Source organism: Gracilinanus agilis, chromosome 3, assembly GCF_016433145.1.
Source record: "Gracilinanus agilis isolate LMUSP501 chromosome 3, AgileGrace, whole genome shotgun sequence".
In the NCBI taxonomy this organism is placed as follows: domain Eukaryota; kingdom Metazoa; phylum Chordata; class Mammalia; order Didelphimorphia; family Didelphidae; genus Gracilinanus; species Gracilinanus agilis.
The window spans coordinates 188,893,967-188,910,097 of record NC_058132.1 but is presented as its reverse complement, the minus strand read 5'-3'; the positions used below and the strand labels follow the sequence as shown (position 1 = coordinate 188,910,097).

At 33.3% G+C, this 16,131-nt stretch overlaps 1 protein-coding gene across 1 annotated transcript in view; it reads right to left on the bottom strand.

Moving 5' to 3' along the window:
* The window catches only part of CUL5 (cullin 5), a 104,645-nt gene that overhangs the window by 48,007 nt on the left and 40,507 nt on the right, over positions 1-16,131 (bottom strand). The window contains exons 3-5 of the mRNA XM_044669015.1: positions 11,445-11,554; positions 10,017-10,116; positions 6,247-6,423 (exon numbers count right to left, since the gene is read on the bottom strand). Of these exons, the coding sequence (XP_044524950.1) occupies positions 6,247-6,423; positions 10,017-10,116; positions 11,445-11,554 (387 nt within the window). The remainder of the gene's footprint in view (positions 1-6,246; positions 6,424-10,016; positions 10,117-11,444; positions 11,555-16,131) is intronic.

The following is a 16,131-nucleotide window of genomic DNA, read 5'->3' as shown; positions in this document are numbered from 1 at the left end:
GAATGTTACTAATGGTTATTAAAGAATTTAATACCTTCTAAACAAGCTCTTTATGTTATAAGTTGATCCTCACTAACAATTTTGCCAATTATGCCTCAAAAATCATTTTACATTACAAATTACAAATTTTACATCTGAATACTTCAAGTATAAAGTTCTTTAATTTTATTAAAATATCAATCCTTTTTTCTCTCAACATTAGACATAACTTAAACATTCTAGGACTTCTTAGTCAAAAAATGAAACCAAGAAAAAGATACTTTTAAAGAAATATGGTCAAGGCAGGAATTTATTTTCCTTAGCCATGCCTATTTGATATGACAGTTTTGTTTGTTATTGCTTTTTTAAAAAATTTGGGGTACAAAGAGAGGGGACAGAGAAATAAATGTTTGTTAATTTAAAAAAGTTTTAATAGAAGGTTATTTTTTGCCTAAAAAGGGCAGAACTTGCACTTTTTGTGGTGGCAAAGAACTGGAAACTAAAGGGATGTCCCTCTGGAGAATGGCTGAACAAATTGTGGTATGTGATGGTAATGGAATACTACTGTGCTATAAGGAATGAGGAACAGGAAGATTTCAGAAAGAACTTGAAAGACCTATGTGAACTGATGCAGAATGAAATAAACAGAACCATGAGACCACTATACACACTAACAAATATTGTGGGATGATCAAATGTGATAAGATTTTGCTACTAATAGCATTATAATGATCCAGGACAATTCTGAGAGACTTATGAAAAAGAATGCTAATCTCTACAGAAAGAACTGTTGGGTAGAAATGCAAATGAAAACAAATGATTTATCACTTGTTTATTAGGGTTATATGTTTTGGAGTTTTGGTTTTATAAGATTACTCCCTTACAAAAATGAATAATATGAAAATGTTTTGAATGATAATACATGTATAACCCAGTGCAACTACCTGTCAACTCAGAGAGGGATGAGGGAAGAGGGAGAAGAGACAACGTAAATCATATAACTTTGGAAAACTTAGGTGTAAATTACTGGAACAAAATAAAGATAAAAATTTAAAAATAAAAAAGGCAGAAAAAATTAAAAAGTTCAAATCCTAATACTTAAGGTATGCCAATAATTCTGACAAATTACTATGAACTAAGAGACACGTTTCCAGTTCCAGTTATGTTATTAACTAGTTCTGTGGCTTGACAAATCACTTTGTCCATTTGTATTTGTTTGCTCACATAAAATGAAGGTACTATCTATCGCATGGCTGCTCATAGGGTGGGCCTGAAAACTAATGAGATATTGCATAAAGTGCTACATAAACTAATAATGAAATTCATTATTTTAATCCTATAAGCAACTAAATCTGAGGCAAACTTGATGACAAATGTTTTTACTTATGAAAACATAATTCTTCCATTTTGAAGTCCTCAGAATTTTTGGTGTCTATCAAGATTTTGAACTATAATACCTTGTACTTCTAAGCTCTATATCCTGTAACTATGTCATCTGAATTTTGATTGAAATAATTTTCTACTCTGTTTTCTTTCCATAACTCCAGTGATAATTGATTTATGGGAAAATTTAAATCTTCACAGGTACACTCAACATTGGACAAGGCTGCAAGTATGATTATCCTTTGCATTCAACTTTGTTTTCTAAGGAGCAATATATAAATGCAAGCTGGAGAACTGGAGACAGGTCAAATTCTAATTGCTAGTGCCAAAGATCCCTGACGAATGGGCAGGGAGGAAACTGAATTGTTGAAGCCAAGTTATTGCTTCTATAGAGACATAATGAAGGGGTATAAATAGTTCCATCTTATATGATTTTTTGGCTCTTTACTCCTTCTTTCCAGTTACTATAAGGCAAGCAATGATAACACATGCCCTCATAGATATAAGGCTCTTTTGTTTAGACCTCCCCTTAAAAAGTGTCATCCTATTTTTAGCTTCTGATAAAATACACTTAAATATGTTGCTTGTTTAGTATTATCCAAATACTTTAAACAGTATCCAACTTCAGTGTTAATCCAATTATCCCATATATACATATTTATTGTAAGAATAAAGACAATAGACAGTTAAAAGTGAATTAAGAGAGTATTCTAATTTATTCTACAGATTGGGTAAAAGACACATACAATTAAAGAAACCTCATCTTGTGAGCCACCCATAAGTTCTTCACTGGCAAAAGGATTTAACTCATGTTTTTTCTTTTATTCACCTGCCCATGGGAAAGGATATTATTATAATAACTGTGGACATTTTCAGAAGAAATCCTTGCTCTCTACACTTGACTTTCTATATTGATGCAAGTTACTCCATCTAAGGATATCAGCAGAAGGGTTCTGAAACCTGAATATCTACAGCCTACTCCTGGCCACCAATAGCAACAGCAACCTGCTCAATTCAGCTTAGTTGCTGTTGGTGTCTCATAGCAGCTGCTGCCTATTTATGGGAAGTCTATCATTATCCATACTATCTATGCCCTGGAAGAAATCTTGCCAGCATTAAATTAATTTATGTAAAGTTGATAATCACATGTATTTATCTGATATTTGTGATCCTATAATGTGTTCTGATAAATCCAAATTGTTAACCATGATAGGTTAATCATTCTCTGTGAACCTTGTGTTTAGAAATGTTCTAACTGTTGTGGCAAATTTCTGTCCAATTTAATTAGCTATTGTAATTGCTATCTGAAGTCAGTCAAGGAACCAAAAAGCTTCTGTTACGAGGATTCAAGTAGCTAGAAATGATACTAACTATTATTGTGAGGAAGTTTACTAAATTATTATTTAGGAGACCTAGCAGGCAGGGCTTGGAGAATTCTAAATGGAATGGGGAAGCAGGAAGTGTGGCCGCTCTCTCTCTGAGACGGACTCCATGGTGGTTGGGATAAGTTGTAACTGATCCTGGGAGACCTCAGAGGAAGTGGAGTTTGCACCCAGATTTCTTGATATCCAGAAGGAAGACTGTCATCTACTTGTGGGAGATTTTTGGTAGAGACTATTAATCCCAAACTGAGTTGCAGGTTAACTTGGGCTGGTTTAGTTCTCAGATCTACCCACAAGTAGATGACAGTCTTCCTTCTGGATATCAAGAAATCTGAGTGCAAACTCCACTTCCTCTGAGGTCTCCCAGGATCAGTTACAACTTATCCCAACCACCATGGAGTCCATCTCAGAGAGAGAGGCCACACTTCCTGCTTCCCCATTCCATTTAGAATTCTCCAGCCCTGCCTGCTAGGTCTCCTAAATAATAATTAAGTAATCTTCCTCACAACACTATGAACACCCTAGGTGTAACATATTTGCTTCTAATCCATATAATAATTTCAGTTTAGAGTATTTGTTTCCAGTGAGTGCTTGCTTGGTTCTATTTGTTTATTCTTAGACTTTGCTTCATCAAGACTCCCAGCATGAAATTCATTTTTTTCTGCTATGCAAAAGTAATGCTTTTTTCCTGAGTCCATCCAGTTCAAACTGCCAGATGTCAACTAAACCTGTCACCCAGACAGGAATTAATTATATCCAATAAAGACTTTACCTCTTCATCATTTAATATGGCATCTGAGTTTTCTAGTATTGAAGTAGTGTCTAATAATCCATCTACTTCACCAATCTCAGTGCCTTGTTAGGTCTGTGGGGAGTGTCCTGCTCTTTGGATTTTGGGGGCATTTGCCTGTATACCATGTAGAATATTTTTTAAAAAAGGATTTCACAAAACAATATCCATTAATGTGATAATATTAAGGAATGCTCTATTACTCCCAACAATAGGAAATGTCCAGCTTGTCATCTTAAGAAATGCATTGTTAGGAATGTCCTTGATTCTAGAGTCTATGAGACATGTTGCAGATAAATGAGGTTATGAAGCAATTTCCAATGCTTTAAAAAGTTTGGAAAAAAATTAAAAGGAAAGCTAAGACTCTCTACAAAACATGTGAGCATCAGAAAAAGGGCAGCTAATTAATTGTATCAAACCATTAATTGAAACATGGCATTGAAAGAAAAAAATTTTGATTTGACTTCAAAATAATGTAATCTAACATTATTATTGATCACGTATTTGTATAATGCAGCCTGATAAAAGCATCTGTCCTGGATTACACAAATTTCATAAAAGAAGGTCCTTAGTGTAATGAAATTATAATTGTAGGGTGTTTTGAACAAGGGAGAATTAAAAGGAAAATTGTTTTATATTGCTTTTATATTATTGATCATAAACCAAGTCATCACATATAATCCTTTAGGGAGATCACTACAACTATGATTTTTACAAAAAGTTAGTAAACTGTATAAGATGTCAGTTATAATAATAGAATATTAACTATAGTATTTAAAAGTATACAGTTTGGTATATTAGAATATTACAGCAACTAACTAGATTAAGATATTCTGTTTAAGGAATAAAAATTTCAGGTCTGTGTAATCATCTAGAAAAGCTGAAATTCATGCAGAAGCTGCGTTCATTGGGAATGGTGAGTGCACAATTGACCTGATGAAATCATATGAAAACAAACGTGGCATGTCCAGGTGTTATTTGATTCCATGAAGATTTATGCCAATTATAGGCTCCCCAGAGTATTATAGTTCTGGAGGATTAATTAAATTAAAATTTCTAATCTTAACCTTTTATTAGAATTTATGACTTTGTATGTTTTGCATGATAATGCATGTGTAACCCAGATTTAATTGCTTGCCAGCTCTAGGAGAGGAGGGGAAAGAAGGAAGGGAGACGATTTGGATCATATAAGTGTGGAAAACTCATGTGGAAATTTGTTATTAAAATAAAAAAACAATAAAAATAAACACAAAAAATTACAAATGTTACAAAATCTTGTTACCAAACAGTTTAGCATGTTCTTAATAATACTATGTACCTTCTGCCTTGTTAATGACATGTTAATTGTCAAAACCCCATAAAACAAACTATTGAATATCTAAAGGGGGTCTTTGCCACAGGGTGGGAGTGGTGAGACCTCCAGCTTTAATTTACCACAACTAAAAGTTTGGATCTTCAGAACAGAATGATAGTCTAGAGATTTCTTTATTTCTTGCGATACACAGCTTGCTCTCTACATTTAATCTGTGCATTGTCTGCGCCAGTAGAAGGGAAGATCCCCGAGGGCATGTCTATCTTTTGCCTCTTTTATCTCTATTGTATCCTCAGTGACTGATACACAGTGGGCACTTAATAAATGTGTATTAATTTATTATTGATTGACTGGAAAAAGTCAATGGATTTTAAAATCAAGAACATAATGGAGAATTTGACAAAGTAATAGACACTGAAATCAAACAGATGTGAATTAAGATAAAATTTAAATTACCAAAACTGAAAACAGTAGATTTAAATGACAGGTTCAACAAATCTAGATATAAAAGTAAGAAGATGAGAAGAGAGGAAGAAATAATTCATGCAATAAATACTTATAACTATAATAAAGATAAAATGATACCTAAATTTCTACTGTATCATTTTCTCAATGTGCTATCAAATATACTGTCCCATTTTACCCAATAAAAAAATGGGGAAGATATTATCATATGTGACAAATGAAGAAACAGACCTAGAGAAGTTAATATGACTTGGGTACAGTCACATATAGAATTGTAAAACAAGGAATGAAGCCCAAATTCTTTCATTCCTATCCTTGTACTTTTTCTTTTCACTATAAGGTGTAAATATTATGAACAAGAAAGAAAATTAATTGCTTACACAGCTCTCTTGCTCAAAAAAGAATGTAGAATTTAGTTAGGACCAAAAACACACAAAATCTTAAAGTACAAAACAACATAGTACGAACTGAATCTATAAAAACTGAAGAGATTCAGAAAAGTAATGTCAGCTCAATGAAAGGAGGGTGAAAATTGAAGCATGACTAATCAGAGAAAGGGTTAGAAGAGAATTAAATACAGTGGAAAAGAGGAGTATATGAAGGGGATAAAGTGGTCAGATAACAGAAAGCAAAACAAAAACAGAAAGAAAACAAAAATAAACAGAAACAGTGAAATCATGAAATGGAATAATAATTTAGTGCCCTGAAAAAGAAAGGTAAAAAGAGGATAGTGAAACACGAGTTGAGAGGTAGGTAGTAATGTCTTAAGGTAATAAATTAGAATTCTACAAATTGGACAAGGTTGTAAAAGATAACAAGAAAAAAAATGTTGACGCTTGAATCAGAAGGGATTGAGGAAGAAATAGGATTTTTGAAGGGAAGAAGTTGGTCTAACTATAGTATATAACAGGAAATAGTGAGGCAACTTTACCTACCTTTCTAACAATACTGTCTTCCACATTCGATTTTTTGTTACTGCCCTGTTTACCCATTAATGTAATCTCTAGTTGACAGAATGGTTTAGGTAAGATATCACACTGAGTAAAAAATTTTCTCCATTCTACAATATAAGCTTTTAGCAATGCTGTATCATCCTGATGGCTCAGTACTCTCTGAAAAGAAAAAAACAATCCCAGTTAAAAAGAATACATAAAGACAACATTAAAAAGAACAAAATGACTTTAAAATTCGAGGTGCAATTATACTAAAGGTTTTAAAAGTATACTCCCTTCAAAGGTTGTATCTATGTAGGTCTTTTTTTAAATTAAAAAAAGTTTTAAAACAGAATTCATTTCCAAGTATTTCAACCATTCCCTCCCCTCTCAGGATCACAGAAGACATCACTCAACAAAAATGATATGTATAGATAAATTATGTATAGGTCTCTTTTTAGCATTTAAAATCTGTGTCAAATATACAAGATTCTGTCTTCAATTCAACACAGTGGGATACCACATTAACCAACCTGCATTAGATAATATCAAACTGAACTCTCAACTCTTGACTGTGTTAGAAAAGAAACTACAATGTATTTTATTATCTGGATTTTATATATAGAGCTCAGAATAGATATTTACCAAATGTTAAAAATACACCAAATGATGTTTTCGATTTATTTTTATGCAAATAAAACCTCTTTCACTTTTATAGACATAATTCAATTTCACCAAATGTCACAAATTTAAAATAAAAAAGTCATGAATATTTTTCTCTGAAATGTCAAATTTGTATTTATAAACAAAGCTTTTTATTAAATCATGTTAACAACAAAACATTTAATATTCTAAAGATGTACAAAAGTTATCATTCCTGACCAAGATATTAGCTGCACTACAAGACTTATTAATGCTCATTTTTGATACTTTAAATGCTTTAATTTCAACAGAATTATCTTAACCCAGAATAAAGACTCTATTTGTAAGTAAAAACATTAATATTCAGAGATATAGAACTGTAAGTCTGCAACTTTTATTGCTTCATTTGAACTTAAATGAGTACTACAAATTACTGACATAAAATGTCAGAAACTCCAGTTTTCTATGGTTTCCAAACTTTGTATAAAAGAAAGTAAACTATTTTGGGTCTTCGGACCTGGTATAAAAATTGCTTGAGAGTTGTAATAACTGACCCAATACTGAGATACTGATACTTTGCTTCAATTTTTCTTTTCAGAAAGTTTAGGTTAATACTTAATGTGTTTTTTCATTCAGCTATAAGCATCCATTGTTTATATCTCTCATTTAAAAATAGTGTTGAGAAGTATAAAAATATACATACATATTACATATGTGTCAATTATCAATATACTCTGTTTCCAGAGCAGTGCTTCAGCAAGCCAAGAAAAGATTCAAAACTCATTAATTTCTTCAGATTCAAACATTTTAACAATTAATTGTTAGAATCTGATATGCTTGGATACAGTGCAAGAATATTTTTCTTTATCTCTTTTTTGTTTCTTTGGAATTAATACCAACATCCATGTCAGAAAAAACAAAAAGCTAAAATTCAACAATCTCTTGATTAATAAAGAAAAGAGAAAGCAAAGGTAATTTAAAACCTCTGATATGGGGGCAGGTAGGTGGCTCAGTGGATTGAGAGTCAGGCCTAGAGACGGGAGGTCCTGGGTTCAAATCTGGCCTCAGACACTTGCTCACTATGGACCCCGGGCAAGTCACTTGACCCCCATTGCCTACCCTTACCACTCTTCTGCCTTGGAGTCAATACACAGTATTGACTCCAAGACGGAAGGTAAGGGTTTAAAAAAAAGAAAGAAAGAAACATAAGGAAAAGTATTTTAGTCACAAAATTTAAAAGATCTGTTGTATTCTTAAATAATCTAATAAACAAAATGTTACATTCCACAAAGCAGTCTTCATTGAAAACAAAATATTAACCCCAAAAAGCAACCTCATTATAAAAAGACTTTAAGCTAATTTTCAAAAGTTAGCATAGTATTTTTAGTTTGCTTCAGAAGTCACATTTCACACCACAACCAAAATCAAGAGAAACAACAAAATGGGGGACGGGGGAGATTTAATAGCCACATTTCTCTGACAAAGGCCTCATTTCTCTCAAATATATAGAGGTGAGTCAAATTTATAAGAACACAAAGCATTCACCAATTGATAGATGGTTAAAAAATGCAAAAAGACAGTTTCCCAGATGAAGAAATTAAAACTAGTCATATGAAAATCACTATTGATTAGAGAAATGTAAATTAAAACAATTTTGAGATCCACCTTACACCTATCAGATTAGCCAATAGGATCAAAAAGAAAAATGATAAATGTTGAAGGGGATGTGGGAATTTAGGACACTTAGTACACTGTTGGTGGAACTGTGAACTGATACAACAGTTCTTGAGAGCACTATGGAACCACACCCAAAGGGCCATAAAACTATGCATACCATCTGACCCAACTCCTAGGTCAGTATCCCAAAGTGATTAGAGATAGGGGAAAAGGACCAATTGGTACAAAAATATTTTCAGTAGCACTTTTTGTAGTGGCAAAGAATTGGAAACTGAGGGATGTCCATCAATTGGGGAATGGCTAAACAAGCTGTGGTATGTGGTTTTAATGGAAAACTATTGTGACATAAGAAATGATGAACAGGATGAGTTCAGAAAAACCTGGACTTATATGAACTCATACAAAGTGAAGTGAACAGAACCAGGAGAACAGTATTACACAATGATCAATTGTGAAGGACTAAACTATTATCAGCAAAGCAAGGTCCCAAGATAATCCCCAAGGGACTCATGATGAAAAATGTTGTCTATAGCCAAAGAAGGAACTGTGTCATAAGCAAATTTCTTTCTCCATTATGTCATCTTTTTTTAAACATCATCTCTCAATGACCTGGAGGTCAAAGACCACTGAGTAAATTCAGATACAGATAAGCCCTCAGAAAAGGAAAGTTAAAGAACCGAGGAACCAACGAGACAGGAAACTGATTCCACAGGCACTGCCCTCCAGGACAACCCAGGCAAATTAAGAAACTATGGTTGGTTTCTGAGATTTGATGTGTGAGAGTTAGTGGGTGGAGAAAACAACTTATAAGGAGAGACCCAACAAGAAGTAAACATCTTCTGGTGGAAGCATGGAGAGCGGAAGGAACCTTAATCGGAGTTTAGCTACAGGCCCATCATGGCGGCCAATAGATCAGAAAGCTAAGTATTTCTCTACCTCTACTTACCTTTCCCTCTCTTTACAACAACAACAACAACAACAACAACAACAACAACAACAACAACAACAACTACTACTACTACTACTACTACTACTACTACTACTACTACTACTACTACTACTACTACTACTACTACTACTACTACTACTTTGATTTAATAAAGTTATTAAGTTGCTATCAGCCTCATAATTTAAATTATTACAACTGTTGGGAGTTTGCAGATCAAAGCATGCCATTTTTCATATTATTGCCTTTATGTTTTTTATTGTATGTGTGATAAGTATTTTCTTTCAAGGCATAAGAAATATATATTGTACTGCAACACTGGTATAACCTATTTTAGAGAGAATCTGAATCACAAAATGCCAGCTAACAATTGCTAAAATTTGTTTTTCTATGTAATTGAAAATATTAAAAAAATTTAAAAGTCATCTTCCAAAAAAAATTTTTAAGTAAAGTTTTCAAGGTAAAACTCAAAGTCAGGTCACATAAAAAATACAAGTTAAGGACTCACTGCCTGTGCTTGTTTAATAAAATCAAGTATATCTTCTTTCAAAGCCTGATGGATTTTTGCTGGGCCTTTATCATCCCACAGACAAACTGCATGGACATCCCTAGAAGATAATGAAGACAAATCACCTTTAAGGAAATAATTCTTATATGCCCTCACTGTATATATACATATATATACATACATATGTGTATTTGCTACATAGCTTTAGAAAGAAGTTCCTAAGAGACAGATTCTAATCTGAACATGTCTTATTACTCTTAATAAATAATACATATCAGTGTTCTCTATAGAACCTACTCTGTCAGTCATTCAAAATCCAGTCAAGCTCTATCACATTCATTCTATCCAGATTCACACTCTTTCGGGTATTTTTTATTTACACATTCCTAAGGTATTTACTTTACATTTTAAGTGTTTCCTCTTATTTAGTAAACCAGTAATAAAATTTTTTTAAAACCCTACTGTCACCACACAGTATACAAAAAGTTGAATTTGCAAAAAAAAGATATATAGGAAATAATTATATTACAAAAAGGTACATTTAAAGTAATTTTAAATGGCAAAGTTTTGATGCTCACAGATCATTAACTTTTTGGTATTTTGGCCAAAAAGAAACAATTCCTGTCTGAATCAGTAGCTGAAATACTGATTAAAATGAGGTTTAATTTCATTATTTATTAAAACTACCTTAATTTTGATGGCAGTATCATTCCATGGTCTACAATTAACAACAATAATAGCTAGTTTTTATATATTTTAAGGTTTGGAAAGTGTTTTATGAATATAATCACATTTGATCTTATTTTCTCATTGACTTAAAACAACTGGCACAAAGATAAATCTATGCTTATTATATAGTCACAGAATTTTTAGAGACAAAAAAGACAGTGAAGTTTAACTAGACTTACTTTTTAGAAAACTAATATCTAGGCACTTTGAGTGACTTGTCCAAGGTCACCAATTGATTAGTAGCAGAATTGGGATGAGAACTGATATAGAACAGAAAAATAAACTTTTCTGTTGGCTTTTATGATTTCATTCTCATGGGATATTATTATGAGCATGATAGCTGCAATTAAGAGATTTCTTCCACAAAAGGAACTCCCTCTATCAATTATGATTTAGTAAATAAATATTAAGTTGCTATTTGAGGCACTCAATATACAAAACATCAAACACCTAAGGGCCCCAAAGAAGGCAGTAATGCAGACAACTGAAAAAGTTATTCTTTTAGGTAATTAAGAAAAATTTGAACGATCTCAAAAGTGCTACAAATCTTAAAGTCTGTCAATTTCATATTACATGTAAATATGCCAGTTCAAAAGGCACAGCTATTTTGATTCATCGAAAAAATTTTAAATCCATTTATAGCAGAATGACTATTATATTACTATTATATTGGCCCCCAAATTAGAAAAGGTTACTTACGAAAACAAATCAAACCACTGCTGTTTTGTGACAGATTCCTGGCGTAAAAGCTTCAGAACAATAGGACGCATAAAATCCCATTTATCTTCAAACTGTAGTGAGCCTTTATTCTTAAAAAGAAAGGAAAAGGAATTTAAGTTCCCTTAAGTTAAAATTACATCAAGTCAATTAAAATCTATTATTTTTGTCTATTAATAATTATCTAGAAAAAATAATAATTATCTAGAGAGAGTAGAGATTCCAAATGTAAAGTCACTCAGTTTTCCCCAAAGAAATAGAAACTGATTTTAAATTGTACTGTATGTCAAAGGGCCATGGTTGCCTTGGTGTTCCACTTCTCCACTTTGTTTTTCTTCGTCAATGCCTTTTCTCAGCAATTTTGTGAAATAGCAAGAAGCATGTATTAATAAATATGAAATTCTGTTGAAAATTATTAAACTAGATAGGTCTCTTCTAAGCCTCCTTCATTTAACATATAAAGAAACTGAGGTGTAGTGTTTTAAGTGACTGACCCAAGGTCACATAGGTTACTGGCAGACTAGCACCCAAACTTACTGACTTCCAGTCAAGTGTTTTTTCTCTTTTTCCACTATACCAAACAAATTCAACAGGGTTAATGACAAAGCTAGTTTTGGAAAGTTATACTGGTACTATAAACACCATGAGAAGAATAGTGGGAAAATGGGCATCTAAAAAACCAAAGTCTTAATTAAAATATTACTTGTTAAAATCAACCAGGACTTTTCTGTAATAGGACTGATGGCATTAATAAGAAAAATAATAGAAATTTAATCTATTTTAATGGACTTGATTCATATGCTGGTTTTTTATATATAGAATTGCATTTTCTAATTAGAAATTGCAGCCTTATATCTAATTAGCTGATATGAAAAACAAGATTATTTTTCCCCATGGTCCTCCTTTCCACATGAGTATTAGCACAATCATATCAAACAGGTTAAATAAAATAATTACCACTGTTCTTAAAAAAACGATAAATAGTTGTCTGTTCAAAAATTGTTTTCTTAAATGTGCCATTTATTATTAAGGCACTTAACTTCCTAATTTTTAAAATTAATCTTTCTCTATGATGTTTGAAAGAAAATAGTTATAAATAGGAACATCTTCCTAGCTTTCCTAGTACAACCACTGATTGTACTATAGACTTTTTAAAGCTTTCTCCATGTTATAGAATTATAATGAAACACCAGAAAAAAACTGCCTTTCTTAGTGGAACCAAATCCTGCTGGTTTTTCCTTTGCTAATTCCTTTAAATTCCACCTTTTTTTTGCTTCATTTCTACTACCGGTAAGAAGCAACCTGGCTAGAAAATTGGTCTTAAGAGCCAGGAAGACTTTCATCCTTTCCCAGGTTGAGCTGACTCATCTCCACAGGATTTATTCTACCATGCAACAGAAACTTCTTTGGCTTGAAAGTTCATTCCTCCTCTAGACTATATCTCATATTTAAAGTAGTTTCCACCTTCTGATTGGCTGGTTTCTCCCAGAGTCTCCAATTTGAGGAGGCTGCTGACTCATCTCAAGACTTTCCTTCTTTATCAAGCCCTTTTATCATCTCCTCCACTCCCTATCTAGTTCCTTTTATGGGCTATCTTACCCAATTAGCTTCTTGAGGATAGGGGCTGTCTTTCTGCTTCTATTTGTATTTCTGGTGCCTAGCACATGAGAGCTTAATAAACGCTTGCTGCCAGATCTAGTCCTACATCTGACACAGACTGGCTATCTGACCCTGGGCAAGTTACATAATCTCTTTGTGCCCTAAGAAACTTCTTAAGACTCTAAATTATAAGAGAATGTGTAGACTTGTAATGGTATCAAGAATTTCCTCATTTTTCAATAAATCAATATTTATTAATACCTACGATTTGCCAGGCATTGTGCTAAGCACTGGGGACCTAAAAAGAGTAAAAGGTAGTCTTTGCCAACAAGGAACTTATAATTTAATAGGGGAAACAACATGCAAAAGATATACAAACAAGCTATCAGAAGAATAAATAGGAAATAATTAACAGAGGGAAGGTACTAGAATTAAGAGGGGTTGAAGAAGGCTTACAATAAACGATAGAACTTTAGCTGGAACTTAAAAGAAGGCAGGGAAATCAAGGCAGAATTAAGAAGGGAGATTTAATTAAGAGAATTAAGAGAGAATGTTAGTCATGGGGACAACCAAAGAAAATGTCCAGTTTTGTTCATGGAACAACCAACAGGTCAGTGCCATTGGATCATAGTTTATGCTGGGGAGTAAGAAGTGAAGGAGAGGTATGAGGGAGCTTGGTTATATGAAAGTCTTTGAATGCCAAACTGAGTACTCTGTATTTGATTCTAGAGGCAACAAGGAGCCATGGGAGTTCACTAAGTAAGGGGGTTCATTAAATTATTCCAATAACAAGTACCGTCTATATTCCAAGTCCATCATTAGCAAGATGAATAGCTTGCAAAAATTCAGTAGTCCAAAGCCACTGCCCTATATTAATACATCTGTCTTCAAAATCCACCTCAAGCCCCACTTTATCCACAGTGCCTTTCATGATTACCTTGGCTCTCTTATAGTCTCCAATTTAGTATTTAAATAGAATCACAGACTCTTTTAAGAGTTGGAAAGAGCACAGAGGCTATCCTGATCAACCCTTACCTGAAGCATCAGCCTCTCCTAAAATTCCTGAAAAGTAATGTCTTAGCTTCCTTTAGCAGACTTCCATTGGTAAATCCAGGAAGAAATTCAATCTACTTTCTCCAACCTTCTCCATTCCATTTTGGGACAGCTATAATCACCTGGAAGATTTCCTACATAATGAGTAAAAATGACTACAAAACCACCACCACTTTCTAACTGGCAACAGTTCTGGTCTTTTGGGACAAAACAGGATAAGACTGATTACGCTTCAAATATGTCCCAGAATTACGTTATCTCTGATTTAGTAGGAACCTAAAGGGTCATCTAGGACAAGTAGTACTTGAATAGGAAGATAGGCACTATGTCCCTTTTCTTTAAAAGCTAGCAAGGGTCAAACAGAAGAAGCCAAATAATTTATGGCTGGAAGGTACATTGGAGAGATAATTTAATCTGCATTATTATTATTATTATCATTATTATTATTATTATTATTTACATTTTTAAACCCTTAACTTCTGTGTATTGGCTCCTAGGTGGAAGAGTGGTAAGGGTGGGCAATGGGGGTCAAGTGACTTGCCCAAGGTCACACAGCTTGGGAAGTGTCTGAGGCTGGATTTGAACCTAGGACCTCCCATCTCTAGGCCTGACTCTCAATCCACTGAGTTACCCAGCTGCCCCTTGCATTATTTTTAAAATTAAAAAATTGAGGCTTAGGAAAAAAATCTATTAAGCATCTAATAATACATGCCAGGCTCGGAGAGCCAAAAACAAACAAACAAACAAACAAACAAAACCCAGTTCTGAAGAGATTTCATTCCCTCTGGGAGATAACACAATAAATACATAATTTACACACACACACACACACACAGTAACTATATGAGGAAAGGCAACAGTAGTAACTGACAACAGGAAAAGCCTACAGATTAGCAAAGAATAATAATGCCTAACATTTACATAACACTGGGTTAAGTGCTCTGTCCAAGGTCAGACAGCTAGATGGGTATGAGGCCAATTAGAACCCAGAACCTCCTTGTAGCCAAGCCTAGTTCTCTATTCACTGAGCCACCAAGCTGTCTCTTGCAAATGCTTTTACAAATTAACTCCTTTGATTCTCATAAAAACTCTGAGACATAGGAAATACCATTATCCCCCTTTACAGATAAAGAAATAGAAGAACAGAGTTTTAGCAAGTGTCTGAGTCAAAATTTGAACTCAGGTCTTCCTGACTACATGTCCTACGACACCGAGCCACCTAACTGGAAGCTAAGCTGTGGAGAAAACTGGAGATATTAGATAAATGTGGTAAAAGAAGTGAATTCCAAGAAAGGGGAGAAGTCTGAACCAGAATGCAATCAATATTTATTAATCATCTCCCATGTACCAGAAATGATGCTAAGTGCTGGGGATTAAAAAAAAAATGGAAAAGACAGTCCCTGACTTTGAAGAACTTATAATCTATTAGAGGAGGCAATATACAAACAAATATATACAGTATGAAAAGAATAAAGTCAGTTTGGATGAATTAAAAATACATGAAGAAGAGTCAAAGGTTGAAAAGATAGGCTAGAGCCAGGCTAAAAGAGCTTTAAATGCCAAGGAGAAATTTATTTGGATTTGACACAGAAAATAATAGGGAGTCCGTTAAATTTATTATTATTAAAGTGATTAATCTAAAATTACAAAGACAGTTATCAAATGAGTTACAACTCAAAGATGGAATTATGTATAAAGTTATCTTGTCTTACATCCAAACATCTTACTATTTATTACATCTATTTTGGAAGCTATTTGCTACACTGAAGATATTAAATAAATCTTGTTATTGAAGAAAAGGACTCTGCCATTTGTTTTCATGAATAGTATTAACAGCCTTGACAAGAAATGTGATGTGTGTATGCATACATTTAGTAGTACATATGGATAAACATGTGCATATATAAATATATTCATGGGGATATATTCATATGTATGTGCACATGTATGCACATATATATATATTTTATTTTAAACCCTTAACTTCTGTGTATTGACTTTATAGGTGGAAGATTGG